Genomic DNA, 23,071 nt, shown 5'->3' with positions numbered 1-23,071 from the left:
TCCCGGGCGCGCACCAATGCACCGCTTCTCCGGCCATGCTGAGGCCGCGTCCCACATACAGCAACTAGAAGGATGTGCAGCTATGACATACAACTATCTACTGGGGCTTTGGGGGAAGAAAAAGGAAGAGGATTGGCCATAGATGTTAGCTCAGAGCCGGTCTTCCTCAGCAAAAAGAGGAGGAATGGCATGGATGTTAGCTCAGGGCTGATCTTCCTCACAAAAAAAAAAAAAAGAAAAAGAAAAGAATTGAACATGTGTACAGAGATGCTTATCACTGTGTCATTTGTAATAGTGAAAGATTAGATGCAATCCAAAAGACTAACAATAGAAGAATGGTTCAATATGTTTGGTACATCCACACAATGGGCTCCTATGTTTCATTTGCAATGACTGTATGCGTGGTATATATTTATTTTCATGACCACCAGCCTATCTGTCTGTCTGTCTATCTATCTATCTATCATCTAGACCTCTCTAAAAAAATCTCTCTGTTGTCTCCATCCATCTATCCATTCATCTATTCATCTATCCATGCATCCATGTAGTCATCATTTATCATTAATCTATCACTTATCATCTATTCTCATTCTCTCTCTTGGATTATTCTCAGGTTTGGTTGCCTGGCTTCCCCACCCACAGCATCTCAGCAGCAACAATCTAGAAAAGATGGGGGATCCTGTGGGCTGTCAGAGACTGGCACAGTGACACCCAGATATGATGACAGGAGACAAAAATACCTGAGGTAGGGGCAGCCCACATAACCCTGAATCATCAAGAACAGAGTAACCCTCTAGAGTATCATCTGTTTAAGGAAGGGGGGAAATGTATAACATGGTTCAGAAAGATGCTACCCAAAGTGGAAAAAATAGAGATAGTTGTGTTGCTTGAAGAATGAGTTTTAGTTTTCTGGAAAAGTCACCTATGCAGAACTCCTTTCCCAAAGCTGTCTGATAAGTCACAGTCAGAGCTGGAAGGGTGTGTATCTCCATTTTACAAAGGAGAAAACTGAACCTCAGAGAGGTTAAGCCACTTCCCTGAGGTCACACGGTAAAAGTGGCAGTGGTGGGATTTGAACTCATGTCTTTTTGATTCCAGATGTGGTAACATGGAGATGCGCCACCCAGATCCCCGTTCAAGGAAGAGGATAGAGAGCTTCTAGCTGTCAGCTCCTTCAGGGTCAGCCTCAGCTGCAGAGAACTGCCTTAATCAAAGGCACATCCTTTCGGGGGAAGCCCACAGCAGTGACTGAGTGAGGCACGGGTCTAAAGCCTGACCGTCTCAGCCCTCTGTGGTCCACTCCGATGGCCAGTATTTGCCCCGGATCTCCCTGCCGGGTTGGCTGATAATTTGTGAGACTTGCATCTTGGTTTCACTTCTGCCTCTGCCTTCCCTTCTCAGGTACTGATCCCTAATACACATCTTCTACCCCAAACTCGTCTCAGCAACTGCTTCCAGAGAACCAGATCTAGAACCACTGATACCGGGAGCAGTCTGAGAAAGCAGGTGACAAGATGGGGCTTACGGGCGAGATGGCTTCCCTCCAGGCTGGCCATCAGTGGTGGTGGGTGGAACACAGATGGCCCCCAGCACAAGGGGGTATCTGGTTGTCACACTTTCACGGGATGTACTGGGAGGGTATACCGGGGAGGGGATGCACTAATCCCCATAAGCATAATGGGGAGATTGGATGGCTATTGCCACAAGGCTTTGATGCTCTACAGAAAGGTGACAAAGAGCCGAGGACAGGTAACAAGTACTTGGCTCCAGGAGTAAAAGCTAAAGAGCCTCTTTGGTTGTAGACAAGGAAGTTCTCACCTCTTTTGGCAGGAGGGCAGACCAAGCCTGGGACTCATCGAACTTCAAAGGCAGTTCAGCTCCAACCAGGGCAGGGTGTTATGCACTGGTCAGGGCGCTGGTTGGGACCCTGACACACAGGATGAGATCATATGGGTGGTGGCTGAGAGATGTTCCCACTTTTTGGGTTATTAGGAATAATGTTGCCATGACCATCATGTTTTAATACCTGTTTTCAATTCTCTTGGGTATATACCCAGAAGTGGAATTGCTGGGTCATAGGGTAATTCTATATTTAACCTTTTGAGGAAGCGCCAAACCGTTTTCCAGAATGCCTTCACCACTTTACATTCCCACCAGAAATGTATGAATTTAGCAGTAGTTTTGTTTTCCTTTGGGAATGAGCTTCCTCTTTGGGCCCACGTGGTTCAGATGATATTGACTCACAGTGCCCTCTGCCCCAGCGACGTGAATCCAAGCAGGGTCAATCCAACCAGCATATGCCAAAGGGATTGCTCAGGAATGGGCACGTGCCCCAAGCCAGGCCACTGAGAGTCAGCTCCGAATCTAGGAAAACCCCTGGACTTTTGTTACTTGGACCAATAATCCCATAACCCCTTTTTATTTATTAGGCCAGTTTGACTTGGGTGTCCTGTCTCTTGTGACCAGGTGACCACTCTATCACTAAGATTTGCTTGTTTAACATCTCTGTCTGGGAGATTTATGTCCTCTGTGTGTTTTACATTTATTGTGCCAACTTTACATTAGGTACGGCTACCAGAGGATCCTGGAGTTGGGCTGGCTCCCAGAGGGGGAGACCGGATCAGCCAACGGTCAGAGAGGTGATCTTGCAGACAAAGGGGAACTTTCGGCTGCAGGCGTTGTCATTCCATGACCTCAGAGCTGCGGTGGGAGAAAGCAGAGAGTCTGGGTGAAAGTCCATCCGCCATAGTAAAAGCGCCCCACCACCCTGCTGCAGTAAAAGCCCTCTCCAGCAGGCCTCATGTCTACACTGGCGTCCCTTTCTTGCTGATGCTTGAGGAGGCTGGTGTCCAGCCTTGTTCTCTGCTAAGGCTGGTCTAGATTTGCCACCGTGGAGGGGCAGGACAAACCTCATCCAGAGACTTGGCCCAGCTCAGGCTCCAGGATGGCTCCCAGGATAGCACGTCACTGTTCCCTACCTCCCTCCCCTAATCAGGAAAAGAAAAAGGAGCAAAGAGGGAAAAGCAGTTGAGTGCGTGGACCTGGAGTTCTGCAGATCTAGTTGGAAACCCAGCTCCACTACTTGCTTGCTGTGTAACCTCGAACAAGTTGCTTACCTTCTCTGAGCCTCGGTTTCCTCATCTGCAAAATGGAAATGTTAAGTTTTTACTTCTCAAGATTGGTGTGAGGAGTGACGATGTTGTTAACGACGACGGTGGTGATTGCTAACACCACATGCAAACCACTGCAGCCACATCACCTTCTTTTCCCTTCACAGCAACCCTGTGAGTTAAGTGTCATCAGCCCCATTTTGCAGATGAAGAATCTGAGGCACCAAGAGGTGAAGGCATTTACTCCCGGCTACGCAATTAACACGGGCTGGCGCTGGGGTTCAGACAAGGGCGTCCAGCTCCAGAGTCCACGCTCTTGTCACTGCGTCTATCAACTGTACCTCCTTTCACCCTCAGAACAGCCCTGCCGATGGGAGCGATTATTAACTCCGTTTCACAGAAGAGGAAGTGAAATCTCAGAGAGAATAAATCATTCCCTGCAAGGCCACAGAGCTAGAAAGCAACGGGCCGGGCACGGAGCCCAGTCCTCTCACTGCTTTCTCTGCGGCGCGTCTCAGGCGTATCTTAGTTCTAACATTCAGGAGCTGAGCCACCTTTGGTGTGCTGGTGAGCTGACACAGAAGGACCATCCTTTGCTCTCTATACACGTCTTTTTTTTCCCCACACTTCTATGTCTAACGTCTTTTCATCCAAATCATAGTCTGCATGTTAACAACGCACCATGAAATATTGTTTAAGACATATCCACCATGGAGAACGGCCCTGCCCCTAACGCCCCCAGCGACCTCTGGTCCCTCTCCAAGAGGCCGAATGATCCTCCGGTCTCCTGGCCATCCGTGGTGCCTCCCCAGCACCCCTGCAAGAGCCCTGTCTCAGGGGCACCCACCGCTGGTGGGCCGGTACCATATCTGCACGCAGTCCTCCTCTTCTGGGTCCGCGTGGACGCCGTTGTCGGGCTGGCTCCCATCCCAGTAGCTGTAGTCATGGGAGGAGCCGTCGGTCCATTCAAACTGCCCTTCCTGGGGGGGGGGGTGTCCATCCAGAGGCAAGGAGGCAGGCCGAGGAGAGAAAGAGCGAGTGCTTGAGCCAGCTCCCGCTTAGGGACAAAATTCTAACACCTCCATGTCTCACAGGGCCGAAGTCCTCACCTTTCATCTGATAGGCTGCTATTGTCACCACCATTACGCCTGCCGTTTCTGGAGGCTTATCAGGTGCTTTGCCAGGTGTGTCACTCCCTCTATCCTCACCATCCCGCACAGCAGGCATCATCTCCATTTTACAGATGAGAGAACTGCCCAAACTCACACAGCTAAGAGAGCATTAGTGCCGGGAATCAAACACGGGTCTATCTGACTCCAGTACCCAAGACCCTAACTTTCACTTTTTTTTTTTTTGGTGAGGGAGATTGGCCCTGAGCTAGCATCTGTGCCAATCTTCCTCTATTTTGTATGCGGGATGCCGCCACAGCATGGCGTGATGAGCAGTGCGTTGGTCCACGCCTGGGATCCGAACCCACAAACCTCGGTCCACCTAAGCTGAGCAAACTTAACCACTACGCCACTGGGCCGGCCCCCATTTTTTTTTTTTTTTAATTTACCAGTGGGTGGGAGGCATCCTTTATCCCTTTTCTTTTTGTCCAAATGTATGTATTTTTCTTGCCCGATGTGGAACTACGCTGTCTAATTGAAGGAAGACTCCTGTTGAGAATTTGATTGGTGTTGCAATAAAAGTGCAAATTAACTGTGGAAAGAACTACATCTTTGCCATGTCCTGGAACAAAAGTCATTTCTCTGTTTATTCAAGTTTCTAGAAAAGTCTTCCCCAAAGCACAGGTGATGACGAGGCCAGGTCATAAAATGGAAATGGCATGTTACTTCTGAGAGAGAGACTAGAGCTTGAGATTCCAGCTCCATCCACTTCCTGGCTCTGCAACCTGGACAAGTTACTTAACCTCTCTGAGTCTCAGTTTCCACAACTATAAAATGGAGCTAATATCTCCCTCAGAGAGTTATTGTGAGGATTGAATGAATTAAAGCATGCAAAGGACTTAGCTAGTACATGGTACCTAGCCTGGAAAAGAAAAAAAAAACAAGCCCTTTTGTCCTTGAATGTGCCATGGTCGCACCTCAGGACCTTTGCTTGTGCTGTTCCCTCTACCTGAATGTTCTTCCTGACTGACTCCTATTTATCCATTGGACATTAGCTTAAATGCCTCTAACCCAGGGAGGCCGTGGCAGCCATGGAAGTGCACTGCTCAGAGCTCCTGCAGGAGGACCAGCTGCAGGGAGCACAGTCGACTGGCAGCCTCAGCTCCCTGCCCCTTTGACTCACCACCTTATTTGTGCCGAGGACATGCTCCTGCCCCATTGGATCCACCACTGCATTCCCAGTGACACGTTGCTTCCTCCATCCAGGCTGTGCCCGGTCAGTGGCTCAGCATGTCAGGGGTACTAGTGGTGGCCCATTCCTGACCAGTGAGCATCCTTTCCTGAATGAGCCCATTCCTGTAATGGGTATCCTTTGCCTCCCCATTGGCCCAGCCTAGACTTGCTCAGAACTGTGCTGTGATCTGAGGCTCTTCCTACCCGTCCTTCCTTCCCCCTCTCCTTTCACAGGTCTCAGACCCACATCATTGTCTGAGGGCCTTCCCTGCCTCCTTATGCCCACTCCTCTTTTTTCCTTCACAGATGTTTCCCCTCAAAAATCTCTTGCACATCTAATCACGTTTTTGTGTCTGCTTTTTGGAGAACCCAAACCCCAACAGAGGCCTTCCCTGACCACATGATATGTTCCCATCACATCCTCTTTCATAACACTTATCCTATTCTTTTTTTTTTAAATAATTTTATTTATTTATTTTTTTCCCCCAAAGCCCCAGTAGATAGTTGTATGTCATAGTTGCACATCCTTCTAGTTGCTGTATGTGGGACGCGGCCTCAGCATGGCCGGAGAAGCGGTACATCGGTGTGCGCCCAGGATCCGAACCCGGGACGCCAGCAGCGGAGCACGCGCACTCAACCGCTAAGCGATGGGGCCGGCCCACACTTATCCTATTCTAACTGGGGCATCTCGGTGTCTGATGTCTCTCTGTGTGCTGAGCACATGGCAGCGACCTGGCACATAGGTTCCATGGGAAAGGTTGGCTAAATCAACATAGAATCTTGGCTAGAGCTTCCAAGAGGCCTGATGGCCATTGCTTCCTCACCTGTCTACGATCATGAAGCCCTATCCAGATGTCCTCTGGGATCCCGGGAACACAGCTGTTCACGAGGTCATACACAAAGACATTCTCCTCCCAGCTACAAAGGTAAGAAACAGTAGCACGTTACTCATTGTCTCTTTTCACAGGATAGAGTTGAAAATTGCAAACAATCCTTGTTAGCCTTCCTGGACCAAATAAATAGAAGATATGATGCAATCCTGCTTTTTTCTTCTTTCTCTTTTTAATTAGGTCCCCTAGATGTGGCTGTCCTCCCATGGGCACCTCTGGATTTGATCCACACCAGCTCAGAGCAGGTCTCAGCACTGCTATTCATCCTGAAAATTTAAATCCATCTCAAAAACACTAGCAAACAAGGCGGATTATGTTGAAGATATCATGAAGAGATAAAGACAGGGGTTTACACTGCATTGCACACCTCAGATAACTTAATGAAAGTCTCCACCAGACATCTTTGTTCTCTCTCAAACCCTCCTTACATATCCTCTTCTCTCCTAATCTTTTCTCTCATACCATTTCCAAAATCTGTTGTTTTTCTGGAAAATTCAGCTCTAGGCTTGAACTTGCATAGCCCACTCAGCAAAATCAAAGCACTGTAGTTAACAGTCCACCCTCCTTAGAGGCTGTCTTAGTCTGTTCGGGCTGCTATAACAAAACACTACAGCCTGGGTGGCTTACAAACAACAGAAATCTATTTCTCACAGTTCTGGAGGCTAGAAGTCCAAGATCAAGGTGCCAGCATGGTCTCTTCCAGGTCACAGACTTCTCATTGTGTCCTCACAAGGGGGAAGCGGACTAGGGGGCTCTGTGGGCCTCTTTTATAAGAACACTAATCCCCTTCATGAAGGCCTCACTCTCACGACCTATGCACCTCTGAAATGCCCCACCTCCTGATGCCATCTCACTGGGCATTAGGATTTCAACATATAAGTTTATGGGGGACACAAACATTCAAACCATAGCAGAAGACATTGGTGTCTTTCTAGGGGATTCTCACCTCCTATTTCACAGAGCTTATAAAATAATTCACCCAACAAAAGACATCAGTGGAGGACCCTGGAGGCAGTCGGCTGCCAAAAACAACAAAGAAATGGAGATGGATGGATGGACGGATGGATGGATGGATGGATGATAGATAGATAGATAGATAGATAGATAGACAGATAGATGATAGAGATTTTCAACAGGCCATTAAAATGTTTCTTGAGCACTGATTTCATGCCAGGTACTGTGCTGAGTGCACATAAGGTCTCCCATGGGTTACTTCATTAGGAACATCTGCTGTCCCCATTCCTTGAGCTTCCTAATCCTTCAAGATCCTGATCCAGGACCAGTTCTTCCAGAAAACCTTCGATGAGCACCCTCTGTGCAATCCTTGACCACCTGTAGCACAAGGTTTCTGTCCTCCCAGGGGCGGGCTGATTGATTCAGTTCTCTATTTCTCAAGGTCTAGTCTCCCCAAATGGACTGCAAGGACCATAGGGATTGACATCATGTTTTATTTCTATTTGACATCTTCTCCCACATCATCACCAGGCTCTATTCAATGTTGATGTTCCAAGGGTGTGTCTTCTCTCTAACATGAGAGTGGTATGATTTCTGGCGACAAAGTGTTTTTCAGTCCAACAGCTCTTTGAGCTTGGTCCTACGCTGCTGAGCAAGCATTGGCATCCCCAATGCCCCTCTCGTGCACAATTTGGGGTCTCCTACATGAACTGCTGCACACGCATTTCGGGCAGTCATCTGGTGGAGCGGCCGCCCAGTCATTTTAGCACTATCTCCATCTTCGTTCAATGGCATCTGCTTGGGAAACTATGTCAATATTTCATTGCATTTCCCCATATCTGGTCAAAATAACCGGAACATACAAAGGCCCAAGGTGCTACTGCAAGTAATAAGGAGCAGAGATCAAAAGAACTTAATTCAATTCAACTGTCACTTGAAACAAAGATGGGAATTATTCGGCAAGCTGAAAGTACGAGAATCTTAAACTTCACTCAGATGCTCCACGGACATAAGCTGATTGTGTGTTTAATTATGAAGGAAAAGAACAAAATTAAAAAGCATGAAAAAATATAGAATTGGATTGTGTTTCAAAGACAAGATATAGTTAGAGATTTTATAATACTGTCTAGCTTTATGGGAACTGAACTTCATTTTTAAGAGGTGAACGTGTTGTTCAAATTCAACTTTTCTACCTGTTTTCAGGAAAGTATTATTTCTCTAGAATCCTTTCTGATGGCCAGTTAACCAAGGTCTAGGTTACAGGCACCACGAGGCAGGCTGAACTGTCCTTCCTGTGGACTAGCGAAAGGAAAATCCTCATTTGGAATCACTTCTAAATTTACTCTTTATTACATATATGTCAGTTTCCTATATAGGCTGGGAATTTTTGAGAACTTGTTTTATCCATCTCTATAAGCGCCAGTCCTGTGCTGTGCCGTGCTCTGTATCACAAGGGACTTGACCCCGGAAGACTGCCTTTCCCCATCATGTCAGCTGCCCTCCAAGTAATGGGAGGCACTGATGGAGGATGGGAGGGAGAGAGAAGCCAGGGCATTTCTCTCCCTCTCTGCCTTGGGAGTCGCTGGCAGGGGCTGCCTTGCCTCAGGTGCTCCAGCTCCCCCAGGACTGGCCTGCCCTCCAGTTAGGGGTGGAACAGTCTTCCTGCTATAGCGAATCTCTAGATGGCCTCACTACCCCCTCTTTAAGTTCTCAGCTTCCGGGGCCAGCCCCGTGGCTTAGCAGTTAAGTGTGCGCGCTCCACTGCTGGCAGCCCGGGTTCGGATCCCGGGTGCGCACCGACACACCGCTTCTCTGGCCATGCTGAGGCCGCGTCCCACATACAGCAACTAGAAGAATGTGCAACTATGACATACAACTATCTACTGGGGCTTTGGGGAAGAAAAAAAAGGAGGAGGACTGGCAATAGATGTTAGCCCAGAGCCAGTCTTCCTCAGCAAAAAGAGCAGGATTAGCATGGATGTTAGCTCAGGGCTGATCTTCCTCGCAAAAAAATAAACAAATAAAAAAGTTCTTAGCTTCCATCACTTGTGTATGCATGCAATTCTCTTTGTTTTAAATATTTGTAGTGGTTCCTGTTTTCCTGGTTGGACCCTGACTGCCCCACATATTCCTCAGCACCACCGAGAATACAGCGGACGCTCAATATATCTGGTGGATGAACAGACGGGAGGATTCATAACTCCTTTGGAAAGTCACATAGAGGACCTCTTCTCTGTTCTTAACGAAATTCAGTGACTCTAAAGCATAAGAACCAACTGTCTTTCTAACATCAAGTGTCTGAGATTCTTGAAAAACAGAACAAGATTGGGAATTTGTAGTTTGGTGCCAATGGAACATATCACAGCTGGTTTAAGAAACCCAGAAATCAGCAAGGAAGCCAGATGTGAAAACAAGTCACTAAACTGTGATGCAGGAAGGGCTGTAGGAGAGGTGGGTAAAGAGAGCAATTAGGGTGCCACGGAGTCAGGGGCGACTTCGGTGAAGAGATGTTGTCAGAGCTTGAAGGTTGAGGAGGTACCTACCTGGAAGAGAAGACAGGGACAGGAATTTTCAGCAGAGGGAACAGCATGTGCAAAGGTATGGAGGAGTAAAAGGGCTGAACCAGACTGGAGAACTTTGAGACGGTCAGTGCGGCTGGAGCTTAGCAGACACAGAGGAACGTGAAGGAGGCCTTGGTGGATGGGCTATGGGATTCGACTGCTCAGGTTCAAATCCCAGCTCCATCACTTAAGAGCTGTGTAGCTTTGAGCCAGTTACTTACCTCCTCAGAGATCCAGGCTCCATATCTGTAATATGAAGATACCTACCTAATATGGTTTGAGGGAGCTTTAATATGATGACGTATACAAACACTTAGCGAATAAATGTCAGTTATTATTCTTTGATTATAGTCTTCATATTTGTATTATGAGAGCAGGGCATAGCACAAGATCAGCACTTATAACGACGGATCTCCCAGCGTGCTATTTGCTACCCCTGCTACATGCTCTGCCTCCTACTGCCACGGGCAGTTTCAATGAGAAATTGGGCTGGATAAAAGTTACCTTCAATTACCAAAGAGAAACGCCAGAAGGTGCTTGGCTGGGCTATGGAGGACCAAGGAGTCCACTCACCTGTGGATGGAGGCCAGTTTGGCGGACTTCCTGCCGATGGAGAACTCAGAACAGTAGAAGTCAGCCTCGGCCCAAGTCTTATTGAGAGGAACAAATCTATAGCAGTGGCCTTGGAACTCCATCCAGAAGAGTGGGCACAGGGAAGCCTGGGACAGCTCAGGCACGGCTGGGGGCAGAGAGAAACCAACCAGGAGGAAGGTTGGCAGTGTAAACATTGTCTCTATAGCTTATGACACCTTTTCAAGAATGAAAATAAAAACATGTCCCATTATGATTAATGCAATTCTAGGCCTGATGTCCCCAAAAAACACATGCACACCTAAAATTTACAAAATAATAAAAGTAATACACGCTCATTAGAAAACACTTGGAAAATGTTAATCCTTTGGTGTATCTTTTTTGTCATGTTTGAATACAGTGATTTTTAAAAAATGCAATTGTTATTATATTGTACACTACACACCTGTCAGTATTCTGAGTTCTAAAAATTAGAATATAAACATTTCCCCCCATGTCATTATAAATTTTTGTAAACATTGTTTTAAATAGCTCTTGAATACTCCACTGAGTGGCCCCCTCCCCCAGAGTTTATTTAATCATCCTCCTATTTATGGATAATTAGATTGTTTCCCTTTTTAAAAAACAATTACACATAATGCTGGGATAAACAGTCTTTGTGCATGAAGCTTTTCAGCATTTCTGATGATTTTCTGCGGAGAGGTTTTTAAGATTTTGATACAATTTGCTAAATTGCCTCCTGAAAGCAATTTATGCTCCCACAGTAATGTCTGAGAGTGTGTATCTCACAGCGCCCTGGCCAGCGCCGAGTGTTATCACTTTAACGGCAAGCTCTGCAAATTTTATAAGCAAAAAATGGCATCTTGTTGCAATTTGCAGTTCTGGGCTCTCTGGCGAGGGCAGACATTTTTCCACATGTTTATTGACAACCTACAGCCAAAACTATTACTATCTTTAGCCCATCGAACTACTGGTGTTCAGGATTTGTTCTTAATTCTGAAAAGGCACAAAGGAAAAACCCATGTTTGAGACAATAAAGTTTTCCCAGCCTCAGCCCCTCTGAAGGCCTCTCAGGAGATACTTTTTTTGGAAACCACGACTCAGGGGGACCGGCTCTGGGGAGGAAGGCGTGCTGAGAATCTTCCTTGAACTAGGTTAGGGGGCTCATCCGTGAGGGCAGGCGGTAGGCAGCGGTGAAATTTATTAGACTGGGAGGGCCGGCCCCGTGGCTTAGCGGTTAAGTGCGCGCGCTCTGCTGCTGGCGGCCCGGGTTCGAAGCACGGGCGCACACTGATGCACCGCTTCTCCGGCCATGCTGAGGCCGCGTCCCACATACAGCTACTAGAAGGATGTGCAACTATGACATATAACTATCCACTGGGGCTTTGGGGAAAAAAAAGGAGGAGGATTGGCAATAGATGTTAGCTCAGGGCCGGTCTTCCTCAGCAAAAAGAGGAGGATTAGCACGGATGTTAGCTCAGGGCTGATCTTCCTCACACACACACAAAAAAAATCGTTAGACTGGGATTGGGAAGTCTGGGTCCCGGCCACCAGCTCTGCGCCTGACATGCCGTGTGACAATGGCACGTTCCTTCCCTTCTCAGCTGTCAAACTGGCTGATCTTTAGGTCCCTTTCGTGGCCACCTAAGGGTGTGGAATCTCTGCCTTTCAAGCCACTATAATAGCTGGCTGAGCTCTTGAATAAAAACATAGTGGACAACATTTATTGAGCATTGATGAAGTGCCAAGCACATATAGGGAAACTGAGGCTTAGACTGGTTAAGTCACTTGCCCAAGGTCATCCCGCTAGTAAGTGGCAGCATTGAGATTTGAACTCAGGCCTCCTGACACCTGAGTCTTTGATCTTAGAGTCCACGTGATGCTTCGCCATGGGAAGGAAATCAACAGGGCTGAGAATGGTTACTAGTCTTGAGCACCTACTTCATGAGCTTGCTGGCCAACTAATTGGGACAAATAAATTCGCGGAGCACTTGGATTGCTCTGTAATGGTTTGATTATTAACGATTAGCTCAGGGTTTTATAACCTGTGTTAATGGGCTTCAGGGGTCCAGTGAATCCCCTGAAACTAAATGCAAAATTGAAAGCGTGTGTGTGTGTTCACATGTGCGTGCATGCACCTCTGTGCATTTTTCTGGGGGAAAGAAAGGGCCAGTTGCTTTAATCAAGAGAGTTATGCTAAGCAGGCAGGTTCCAGGCCATACTTCCCATCACTGATCAGAGCCATTGGGCACTCCCATTTGACCAGGACCAGCCCTTCCCCCACCCCAGCAGCTGAGCAGGTCGGTCCTGGCTTGTCCCAGCCCTCCAGGTCAGTCCTGGACAACTGTGTTTCAACGTGTGCCATTATCCAAAGTGATGCAGAATTTGCTCTCTTAACCCTTCTCTATATGGCAAAGGGAGAGAGCTCTGCTAGCAGAGTTAGGAGGGTTCAGTATCCTTAGCCCGTCCCTGCCCCTCTCTGGAGCTCGGTCTCCTGCTTTCTCAGTTGAGAGCATTGGGCTAGGAGGACATGGCCTCGATGCTGAGAGTGCTGAAGGACACCGTGTAACTCGGAGTGTAGCTCAGCTCTCTGTCGGGACTTGCGGGCACTGCCTTCCACATAGAGAGACTAGCTGAACCACTCCCTGGGGTCTACTTTTGGAGCACTTTCCCCCTGCACCTGGATGAGAAGCAGCGAATCACTTCCATCTGGTTTCCACCCGTCACTTGTAACCAAGGACACTCTCTGGTGAGGACTTGGCCACATTTGTCAGGGAGTTGGCTGGAATAATTGGCCAGGAGGATGGTATTTGCTGCTAAACCACTTTCCCCACTCCTAAAATTATTTGACATCCTAAATATTCATCTTAGAGACGGAAGTAGGGGGGCCAAACCATCCCAGTGTGCCCAGGACTGCCCCGGTTTTAAAACCGAAAGTCCCACATCCCAGGCCTCCCTGAGTTGCTCACCCTGGAGCAGTGGTTCTCAATTAAGGGCGATTTTGACCCCCACAGGACATTGGACAATGCCTAAAGACATTTTTGGTTGTCACAAATGGGGGTGGTGGTGCTACTGGCATCCAATGGGGAGAGGCCAGGGGTGCTGCTAAACATCCTACCATTAACGGGACAACCCCCACAACCAAGAGCTTTCCAACCCCAAATGTCAGTAGAAACCCTGCCTGAGGTGGAAGACAGCAACACAAAACATCACAGCAAACACCCACATTTCTCAGCTTGTGTGTATTTTCTTTAACAAAAATTAAGCCACAGGCTACCCAACTGATTAGAAGTCGAGTTTGGGTTATTTCTCTAATTTGAAGGTTAAAACATATTACTATTATAAACCCATGGCTTAAAAGCACTGATGATGTTGCTAGAACATTGTGTTTAAATTTAATGGTACAGATCTCACCAAAGAATGCTACAGAGGGGACACCTTGCTTTTTCCTCCCTGAGCTCAGGATGAAGCAGACACACTTCTTTGTCGTCTCTCTCTGACACAGGGAGGATATTTTTCCCCCTGGTGTACCCTTCCTGTAAGGCGGAACTCTTCACGGGTCTCTGCTCTACGAGAGGGTCACAGTCTCAACTCCCTGCTTCAAATGGCTCTGACGTCACCTCCCACCCATGCAGATGTGACACCTGAGCCTCTGTGTTAGGGATGCTGACACCTCACCCAGGGCTCTGAAGAGGATGTGCCCCCTGCTTTGGTTTTCATTTTTGTTTCTGGCCCCTGGGCACCCCCCTCACTTGCTTGGAAGCCCAGCTTAATGTTCCAGGGATGTTTGTAACAGTTTATCCGGCATTTCCGGACGTCTATAGTGGAGAGGTTGTGTTCTCAAATTCACCGTATTATCTAATCTGGAAGTCTCCCCCTCTTTGTCTTCTTTTTTTTTTTGTGAGGAAGATCAGCCCTGAGCTAACATCCGTGCTAATCCTCCTCTTTTTGCTGAGGAAGACCGGCTCTGAGCTAACATCTATTGCCAATCCTCCTCCTTTTTTTCCCCCAAAGCCCCAGTAGACAGTTATATGTCATAGTTGCACATCCTTCTAGTTGCTGTCTCCGCTCTGTCTTCCATCCCTTTTTCTTTTCTTTCACTTTTTTTCTTAAAAAATTAAACTTTTTATTTTGGAATACATTTAGATTTACAGGAAATTTCAAAAATAGTATAGAGAGTCCCTGTACACCCTTCGTCCAGTTTCCCCTAATGTTAAGTACATTCCCGTGGTCCATTTGTCAAAACTAGGAAATTCATGTGGGTACAAGACTACTCACTAAATGACAGGCTTTATTCAGATTTTACCAGTGTTTTCTTTTTCTGTTCCCAGATCCAGCCTAGGATACTCCATTACATTTAATCCACCTATGTGTTTTATTTGATATCAAATATTATAGCATAGCTCTCTTGATTAAAGCAACTGTCCCTTTCTTTCCCCAGATAAATGCACAGAGGTGCGTACACACACACACACACACGCACGCACACACACACACTTATGATTAAAGAGAATTGGCTGGAATTGGCCAGAATTGTCTAGCATTGTTGGGTATTTGCCAAAAATCATTTTTACTTCCTCTCTTTTTCCCTCTCCTCAAATCTAATCAATTTTAAGGACTTGTCTGTTCCATCTCCTAGCCTCTCTCTAATTCATTTCTTTTTTTTTTTTCCCTTCCCCATCCTCAGCTGCCTCTTAGCTGTTCTTCTTACCTTATCTCACCCTCCAAACCCAGAGGGACCCTTCCAAGAACCTGATCTCACCTCACTTAAGCCCTCCCGGCATCCCCACTGCCCTCCGGACCGGGCTCCTGCCTCCTCCTCACTCGCTCATTCACTCATTCAAGGGGACATTCACAACCAATTCAATGAAGGGGGCTGGGAGCGGAGGGGAGGAGGGCAGGCTCCTGTCTCCGGGGAGACTCCAAGGCTTCTCCTGGGTTCTAACCCTGGTGGCTATTTCAAAAGCAAGTCCCCTTGTGGAAAACAAGTTCCCTGAGGTGTGACCCCACCGAGCTACTTACACCATCCCCCCACCCCGACTCCTGGTCCCTCTGACTTTCCCTACTGAGCGAACGGTGGTTATGGATGCCTGGGGTGAAACACAGCAGAAAATGGGGCCGCAACAGGTCACTGCTCAATTCCTCCCTTTCCACCTGGGCAGGCAAACGCCTTTAATTGGGGGACCTGGGAGGCAAAAAGGAACCGAGGCTTGAGCTAGGATGGTGATGGACTCCAGCCTCCACCTCCCTTACCTCTGGGACTTTAGGAACAGGGAACAGAAGCATCAGAGGCCTTTCATCAACCTAAACCCAAACCAGCCTTTGCTAATCTGTGTCTCTCGTGAAGGGATTTTCACAGCGTTATAGCTTGACAGGGCCAACCCAGGGCAGTTGGCTACATGTTGGGGGTACTGTGGCAAACTAGGTGGCTTCTGACCTCTTGGGTCTTTTAGTCTATGGAGACCCACATTAAGAAAAATAAGCACAGGGGGCTGGCCCCGTGGCGTAGCAGTTAAGTGCTGGCGCTCCACTGCTGGCGGCCCTGGTTCGGATCCCGAGCGCACAGCAACGCACCGCTTGTCGGGCCGTGCTGTGGCGGCGTCCCACATAAAGTGGAGGAAGATGGGCACGGATGTTAGCTCAGGGCTGGTCTTCCTCACAAAAAAAAAAAAAAAGAAAGAAAAAAAGAAAAATAAGCGCAGAAGTAAAGATGTCATTAACAGGGAATTTGTGGATGTGTGTCATGCAGGCAAAAACTTGAGGGAGCAGCCCCCAAATTATTTTGGAAGCTGGTTATTTGCTTGTCCCTCTGCTCTCCCTAGGTGAACTGGTGGCCACCCCAACCCTGTCTCCAAGGAGCCCACGGGTGATTACGACAGGGTGCCAGAGTCCCCTTCCCGGATGGAGGAAATACAGGGTGTTGGCACAGGAGCACCTAAAAGTGGCACATAACCCAGATTTGGAGATCCAGGGGGCTTCCTGGAGGGGGTGATGTCTCAACTGAGACCTGAAGGATGAGTAAGGGTCAGAAACAGAGTGTTCCAGGTGGGGGGCTTAGCATGTGCAAAGGCCCGGAGGTATGAGAGAGAAGGGAGCATTTGGAGAGTTGCAAATGGTTCAGCCTGGCTCGGAATTCAAGAGGAGGAGGAGGCAAGAGATGAGGCTGAAGGTGACAGAGGGAGGGTGGAGGGGAAGGAGGGGGAAGGGATGTACAAAGGAGCTTGTTGCTCTAGAAACCGGGAGGCCAAACTACATGGTCTTTTACTTTAATTAGCAGCACCAAGGGCCCCCGAGGTCTCCCAGCTGGAGTGGGAGTCAAAGCCTTTGGGAGCTCTGAGCTTGTTAAGGAAAGGGAACACACCAGCGGAGTTCAGGGCTCATTTTTTTCTCTTTCTTTTTAAAAGAATAAATTGTCACCTTCCCACTCAATCTGGCTGCTGGCTCCCCTGGCCCCAATCCAGCCGCCCACAAACCACTCCCCTGCCACCTCCTGCCCAGATCAGCCTTGGGAGCCAGCCCGGAGTGGAGGGGGGGAGGCCGGCCACATTTGTCCCCCACCTACTGGGCCCCAGACATCTCAGGGGGTCCAAAGAAAGTGTCTCCCAGTGTCCAGGAAGGTGGCAGCTGGGAGGGCTCAGTCACCCGCATGGCCTTCACTTCTGCTGCCTCCCTGGTGCACACATCCCACTGCCAGAGCATCCTCCTCCCCAGTGCGCCCTGGCTCTGGTGTGCAGAACTCGTGGTCCCAGGCCTCCCATGCCTGAGCCTTCCTTTCCCTTCTCTGGGCTGCTCTTGTGGCCACATGATACGGAGGCAACAGCCCTGGGTGATTTCTTATATTGCGAATAACAGCGGCCATTCATTGGGTGGTTAGCACGTAACTGTTGAGACCAACCCGGAACGGGTATCAGTACCAACTCCACTTTACAGATGAGGAAACTGAGGCTCAGAGAGGTTAAGTCACTTGCTTCCACAGCTAGCAAGTGGCAGTGTCAGGATGAGACTCAAGTCCACGGACTCAGAAATTCCCGAGCCCTACAGTGCCTCCCGAAAACACCTTTTTTTGGTCTTGTTTTTCTCATTTGTAAGACAGATATATTAAACACCAAATTTAACAGTGTGATGGACTGAATGTTTCTATCCTCCCTCAAATTCATATGTTGAAGCCCTATCCCTCAATGTGATGGTATCAGGGGATGGGGCCTTTGGGAGGAAATTAGGTTGGATGAGGTCATGAGGGTGGGGCCCCTATGATGGGATTAGTGCCCTTGTGAGAAGAGGAAGAGACCACAGCTCTCTCTCTCTGCGGCTGTCTGCAACCAGGGAGAGAGTCCTCACCAGGAACTGAATTGGTCAGCACCTTAATCTTGGACTTCCCAGTCTCCAGAACTATGAAAAATAAATTCCTGTTGTTTAAGCCTCCCAGCCTATGGTATTCTGTTATAGCAGCCAGCGCTAAGACCAACAGTTAATTAAGCAAGTAATTCCACATTTCCTGGGTGCCTATTTGGCTTGAGGTCCGTGCCTTCAAGTGGCTCACAGTCTCGGTGGAGGAGCACACAAGACACAGGGCAATGGGTCCTCACAGACTAAGAGATATTCCAGAAGTATGCAGAGTGCTCCGTGACCATAGAGGAGGGTGGGGAATGGGCCAGAGTGTCCACGGGGCACTCTAGGATCTGACTCGATGATCCAGACTCCTGCGTGTACTTTAGGAAGCACGGACACGGTTATGCAGGTCTCTGCGTCCAGCTTGAGAGCTTGGCCTCTGAAGGCAGATGGCCGCACGTGGAAATTCAGCAATTTGTGCCTCAGTTTCCTCATCTGTAAAATGGGCATGATGATAGGCCTACTTCACAGGGAAGCCAGTGCCTGGCTCGTGGTAGGCACCCTAGTAAACATGAGATATTATTACGGCAGAAACAGCCTGGAATCTCCCCAGAGCTAAGAGAGTAACGCCAGCTTCTTGGAGGGGGAGGAAGAGGCTATGGAACTTGACTGATTCCCCCTCCCCACCCCTGGAGCCCTGCAGTAGCCAACCTGAGCTTCAAAACACTTTGCGAGAGCGCGCGCGCGGAGAGTTCTTGGGTCAGCAGCAGGAAAGGAAACTCTTTGATGGTTATGGCTGAAGACTCACAATAGCAAACATTGATGTCACTTTTACTAGGCGCCAGGCACCTACTAAGCACCTTACACTTGTGAATCCACTGAAACGATGTGATCAAAGCCAGGTTCCGAGAAAAGCTTTTGGGGAAAGGATCTAGTCTGGCTAAATACTCCCAAGTCTCCAGAAGTGTCTAAAGGGACGTGGCTGGGGGCTAGGGATCTAGGGATCTAGGGGTGTGGCTGAGTTGCGCTATTTGCATATATTTGCACGTTCATGGAAAGTCCGGAGCAGCTGGATGGATGATGGAAGGACCGATGCCCTGTTCCGCTTCGCACCCAAAGGCTGGGGGAATCCAGAAAAGGAAGACAAACCAGGCCTGCTCTCCATAAGGAGGGCTTTTTTCTGTGCACCCACCCTCACGGTCTGCAAGGGCCCACCAAGACCCGAGATAAGCCCTCCCTCGACACACAGCAACATGCACACTCACACAGTCGTACACACACCCACTTAACCACACGCACACACACACTCACACTCACGCCTTCTATTCTGGGTTGAAATCACTTTCCTCTGGAGGATCTGTCTGCTCAGGCTGGAGCTGGGCTTTCTGCCAGGCTGGGAGCCCGGGGAGCAGTGGAACTACAGCTTAGACGGATGATGACCTTGGCTGGGTCATTTGGCCTCTGTCGGCCTCAGTTTCCACAGCTGTAATATGGAAGGGACGGGCTGAATGGATTTCCAGGACCCTTCCTTCCAACTCCAACCCTGAGATCTCCAAAGTCGCTGGGTTTGGAGCGACCTCAGTCCCCTTACCTGTAGAGTGGGGGTGAGGCGTGGGGCTAGATGCCTGGAAGTTCCTTACTGGAGGCATTTTGTCCCAACAGAAAACTGTGTCTGCTGGCCAATTCTATCATAACATCGACACCACAGTGGCAGAGGTGGTAAGAGTAATAATTCATTTTTCAAGTGCCTACCAGCTGCTAAGCACTTCACTTGCATGATCTCATTGAAGGTCCCCAAAACATTTGGCTGGCACCCTTATTATCCCCACTTTCCAGGGGAGGAAACTTGAAGCTCAGAGAGAAGTCCCACGGGCACAAGCTAGTGAGGGAGAGGATTCCCCTCCCTCTCTCCCTCTCAGCTCAGCCTCAGGCCCTTCCCACACACGCGGGGCAGAAAGGCAAGATCTTGGAACATACAAGGCAGCCTTCAAGGATGTTTTGTCCAGGCTCTCTCCTGTTCACCCATTGCACGGATGAGGAAACTGAGGCAGAAGAGCAAGGATGCAAAGACACTGTTATGGACTGAATTTTTGTGTCCCCCCAAATTCATGTGTTGAAGCCCTAACCCCCAATAGGATGGTATTAGGAAGTGGGGAGTTTGGGAGGTGGTTAGGGTTAGATGAGGTCATGAGGGTGGGGCCTTTATGATGGGATTAGTGCCCTTATGAGAAGAGAAAGAGACACCAGAGCTCTGTTTCTCTCTCAATCCCCGACATGTGAGGTCACATGGAGAAAGGAGGCTGTCCTCACTGGGGAATCGAATCACGCAGCACCCTGATCTTGAACTTCCAGCCTCCAGCACTGCAAGAAATATTCCCATTGTTGAAGCCACTCAGTCTATGGTATTTTGTTATGGCCACCCAAGCTAAGACACTCAGAGAGTTTATGACAGAACTGGAGCCCCTGATGCTTACCCAATGAACTAAGACTCCCTTCATCCCCCACCACTGGGGTTGCCAGATTTAAAAAAAAAAGAATGCCCAGTTAAATTAGAATTTCAGAGAAACAACAAATAATTTTTAGTGTAAGTACATCCTGTGAAATATTTGGGACACACTTACACTACAAAATGATTTATAGTTTATCTGAAATTCAAATTTACCTAGGCATCAGGCATGTTATCTGGCAACCCTATCACCCCACTGTTTAAATTCAACCCAACACTGTAACAGCCCAATAACGTGGCCTTATGGGAATCCGATGGGTATTTCATTATGAGCTTTACTTTAATGGGGAAAAAAATAGTATCTCTGCCATAGAGGCATGTGAGGATTAAATAAAGCCACATATGAAACGTGCTTAACCCAGTCCCTGGCACACAGGCTGTGTAAATCTTCATTGTTGTTATTGATGTTATCATATCTTTTAAACAATGTTTGGAAAGAACCCTCATGGTAGAGGTGACAGGTGAGATCCTCAGCCACAAGGACATTGCTGGACACAGGACTCTTCCAACCCAGAGGGGGTCCCCCAAAGTCCGCAGCCCCGTCTCCCCACTGCAGAGAGGAAGAAACGGACCTCATTTGAAGATCTGCACCCTCCACATGGGACACCAGCAGGCCATACGCCTGAGACTGCTGGGTCCCAGCCCCTGGGCTGCCCTACAAAACCTGCAGAGCTGGGTGTCACTGGGCCAGGCCTCCAGGGAGGCCGCTGGAGGCACGAGTGTGTCCTCCTGCACGCCCAACCTCTGGTGGCACAGCAGCGGGTCTGGAAGCTTCCTGGGAAGGGCTGTCACAGCCAAGGTGGGGCGGAGGGCGGGGGGGGGGGGGGAGTCCAGAGGGCAAATCTCTAATAAAAATACCATTTTCAGATCTTCCAGTGGTGCCGGGCACCGCACACTAAGGTCTTCCACATGTTATCTCATCTCCCTTCCACAGTAGCGCCAAGGTGCCATTGTGACCACTGTTTTCCAAAGGAAGCTGTGGCTCAGAGAGGTTAAGAAACTTGCACCAGGTCACACAGCTTTTAAGCGGCAAAGGTGGGATTTAAAATCAGGACTCCGGGTCTGACCCTCGGACACCACCCATGAGATGGAGGGAAGGAGTTGGAGGGGCTGCCAGGAGGCTCAGCTCGGCCCCCCAACACTCCAAGGGTCAGACAGGCCTGCAGCCCAGGCAGCCAGGCCTCAGTGATAGAACTGCACTGTCTGTGGGGTGGCCTCCTCTCCACCTGCTCCCGGCCCTGGCCCCTGTGCTCACCTGGGCTGATACTGATGTCCGTTTGTGGAAAGGCCTGTGCAGAGAGGAGGGTCAGGGCGGCCGCGGCCCACAGCCCCCACCCCTGCATGCTGAGCCTGGAGAAAGCCACCTCCGCGCCTGGGTGGAGGGACAAGGCCCTTCCGCGGGAGCCGGGGTCCTGCATTGCTCTCCTGGGCGCAGGCGGGGCCTCCGGCAGCTCAGGACACACCGGGTAGACCCCAGTCTCCTCCTCCTCCCCTCCCTTCTCTCCTCCCGCCTCTGCGCCGCTGGAGAGAGCTCAGAGCCACAGCTTCACAGCTGCCCCGGGCCAGCCCCCTTCGGAGAACCCGGAGGAACCGCAGCCCTGCTTCTGAGCCGCGTGTGGCCTTGGGCGTGCGCGCGCTTCTGAGACTCAGTTTCCCCCTCTGTGAGATGGGACGATAACGGAGCTCACATCCCAGCCGGTCCCAGGAGATAAGCCTCTAGGCCCCCTCGGAGGAAATACGTACCAGAAGGTAAAAACACCAAGTCAGCGTAGGCAGCGCACCCATGGATCTCATTTGTTTGGTCCATGCCGTGTTTAAAAAACTTTTTAATTTGTTGTCAGGGTATAAAAATCAGGAGATTTTAGGTGTAAGTCTAGATTTCTGCCTTCGTTGAAAATCTGAAGATCCGATGAGACTTAGCCCTCCTTTGCAGAGCAATGGGGACAATTGCGTGGAGCTGGGGAAGGGCGCCGGGCCTGCGCGCTCGGGCTCCCCCGGGGCCCACTCCCCTACCTGCCTGCCCTGAAGGCTTGGGGGACCCCGCTGCCGGGAAGCACCCAGGAAGGCCTCCGTGGTTCAGCCTCCTCCCGACCTTCTCCTTTCAGGGTCTCCTGGGGGTTAAAGGGGGCGGCAGTAGAAAGTTCTCGACACAGAGCAAGTGCTCGACACAGAGAAGCAAACGTTATCATTAGGGCACAGTTCTGGTGTGTGGTTTGCTGTTTCCTTGGGATCTCATTGCATTTATGGAGAATTAATCTCTCCCAGCATGGGAGTCTTTCTTCTCTCCACATCGTGTGTCCTCAGGCAAGTCCCTTTGCCTCTCTGAGCCTGTCTCCTCCTTGATAAAATAGGGGATCATACCAGAACCTACCTCACCAAGATGAAATGAAATAATTTGTTTATAATACTTAGCATAGATGCTGGCAAGTGGTAGGTGTTCAATAAATGACAGGAAATTTTGCCATGATTATCGCTGATCCCGAGCAAACCTTTTCCTGGCGTCCCCCGCACACTCTCCCCGCTGCATTCCCCCCTCCTCTCCTGCAACGCTCAGCCAGGTGCCCTGGCACTTTGGGCAGCTGGCATTCCCAGGGAGGACTCCAGCGTGTCCCAGTCACTCGTTTTCTCTCTGGAACACCCACAGGCACTGCTGTGCCTGTGAGGAATAACTTAACTTGTGCCCGCACAGCGTGCATTGCCCTGCTGGCCCTGGGGCAGAAAGCATGCCAGGGCCTGACCCGGGCTACAAGCACAGCCCAGGCCCAGTGTCAGCCTGCAGCAGCCCTCA

The 23,071-nt window shown here is 49.4% G+C and overlaps 1 protein-coding gene across 1 annotated transcript; it reads right to left on the bottom strand.

The window, feature by feature from the left end:
- Positions 1-1,686: 1,686 nt before the first annotated feature.
- On the bottom strand, positions 1,687-21,628 carry CLEC19A (C-type lectin domain containing 19A). The gene is made up of 5 exons (XM_058569958.1): positions 21,539-21,628; positions 10,431-10,596; positions 6,277-6,370; positions 3,958-4,090; positions 1,687-2,700 (listed from the first exon to the last, which is right to left on the bottom strand). Exons 1-5 carry the CDS (start codon positions 21,624-21,626, stop codon positions 2,621-2,623), a joined length of 561 nt encoding a protein of 186 aa, XP_058425941.1. The 5' UTR covers positions 21,627-21,628; the 3' UTR covers positions 1,687-2,620.
- Between the last annotated feature and the right edge of the window lie 1,443 nt (positions 21,629-23,071).

This window comes from Diceros bicornis, chromosome 26, assembly GCF_020826845.1.
Source record: "Diceros bicornis minor isolate mBicDic1 chromosome 26, mDicBic1.mat.cur, whole genome shotgun sequence".
Taxonomy (NCBI): domain Eukaryota; kingdom Metazoa; phylum Chordata; class Mammalia; order Perissodactyla; family Rhinocerotidae; genus Diceros; species Diceros bicornis.
The sequence above is the reverse complement of the archived record's forward strand: the minus strand, read 5'-3'. Positions and strand labels throughout refer to the sequence as shown.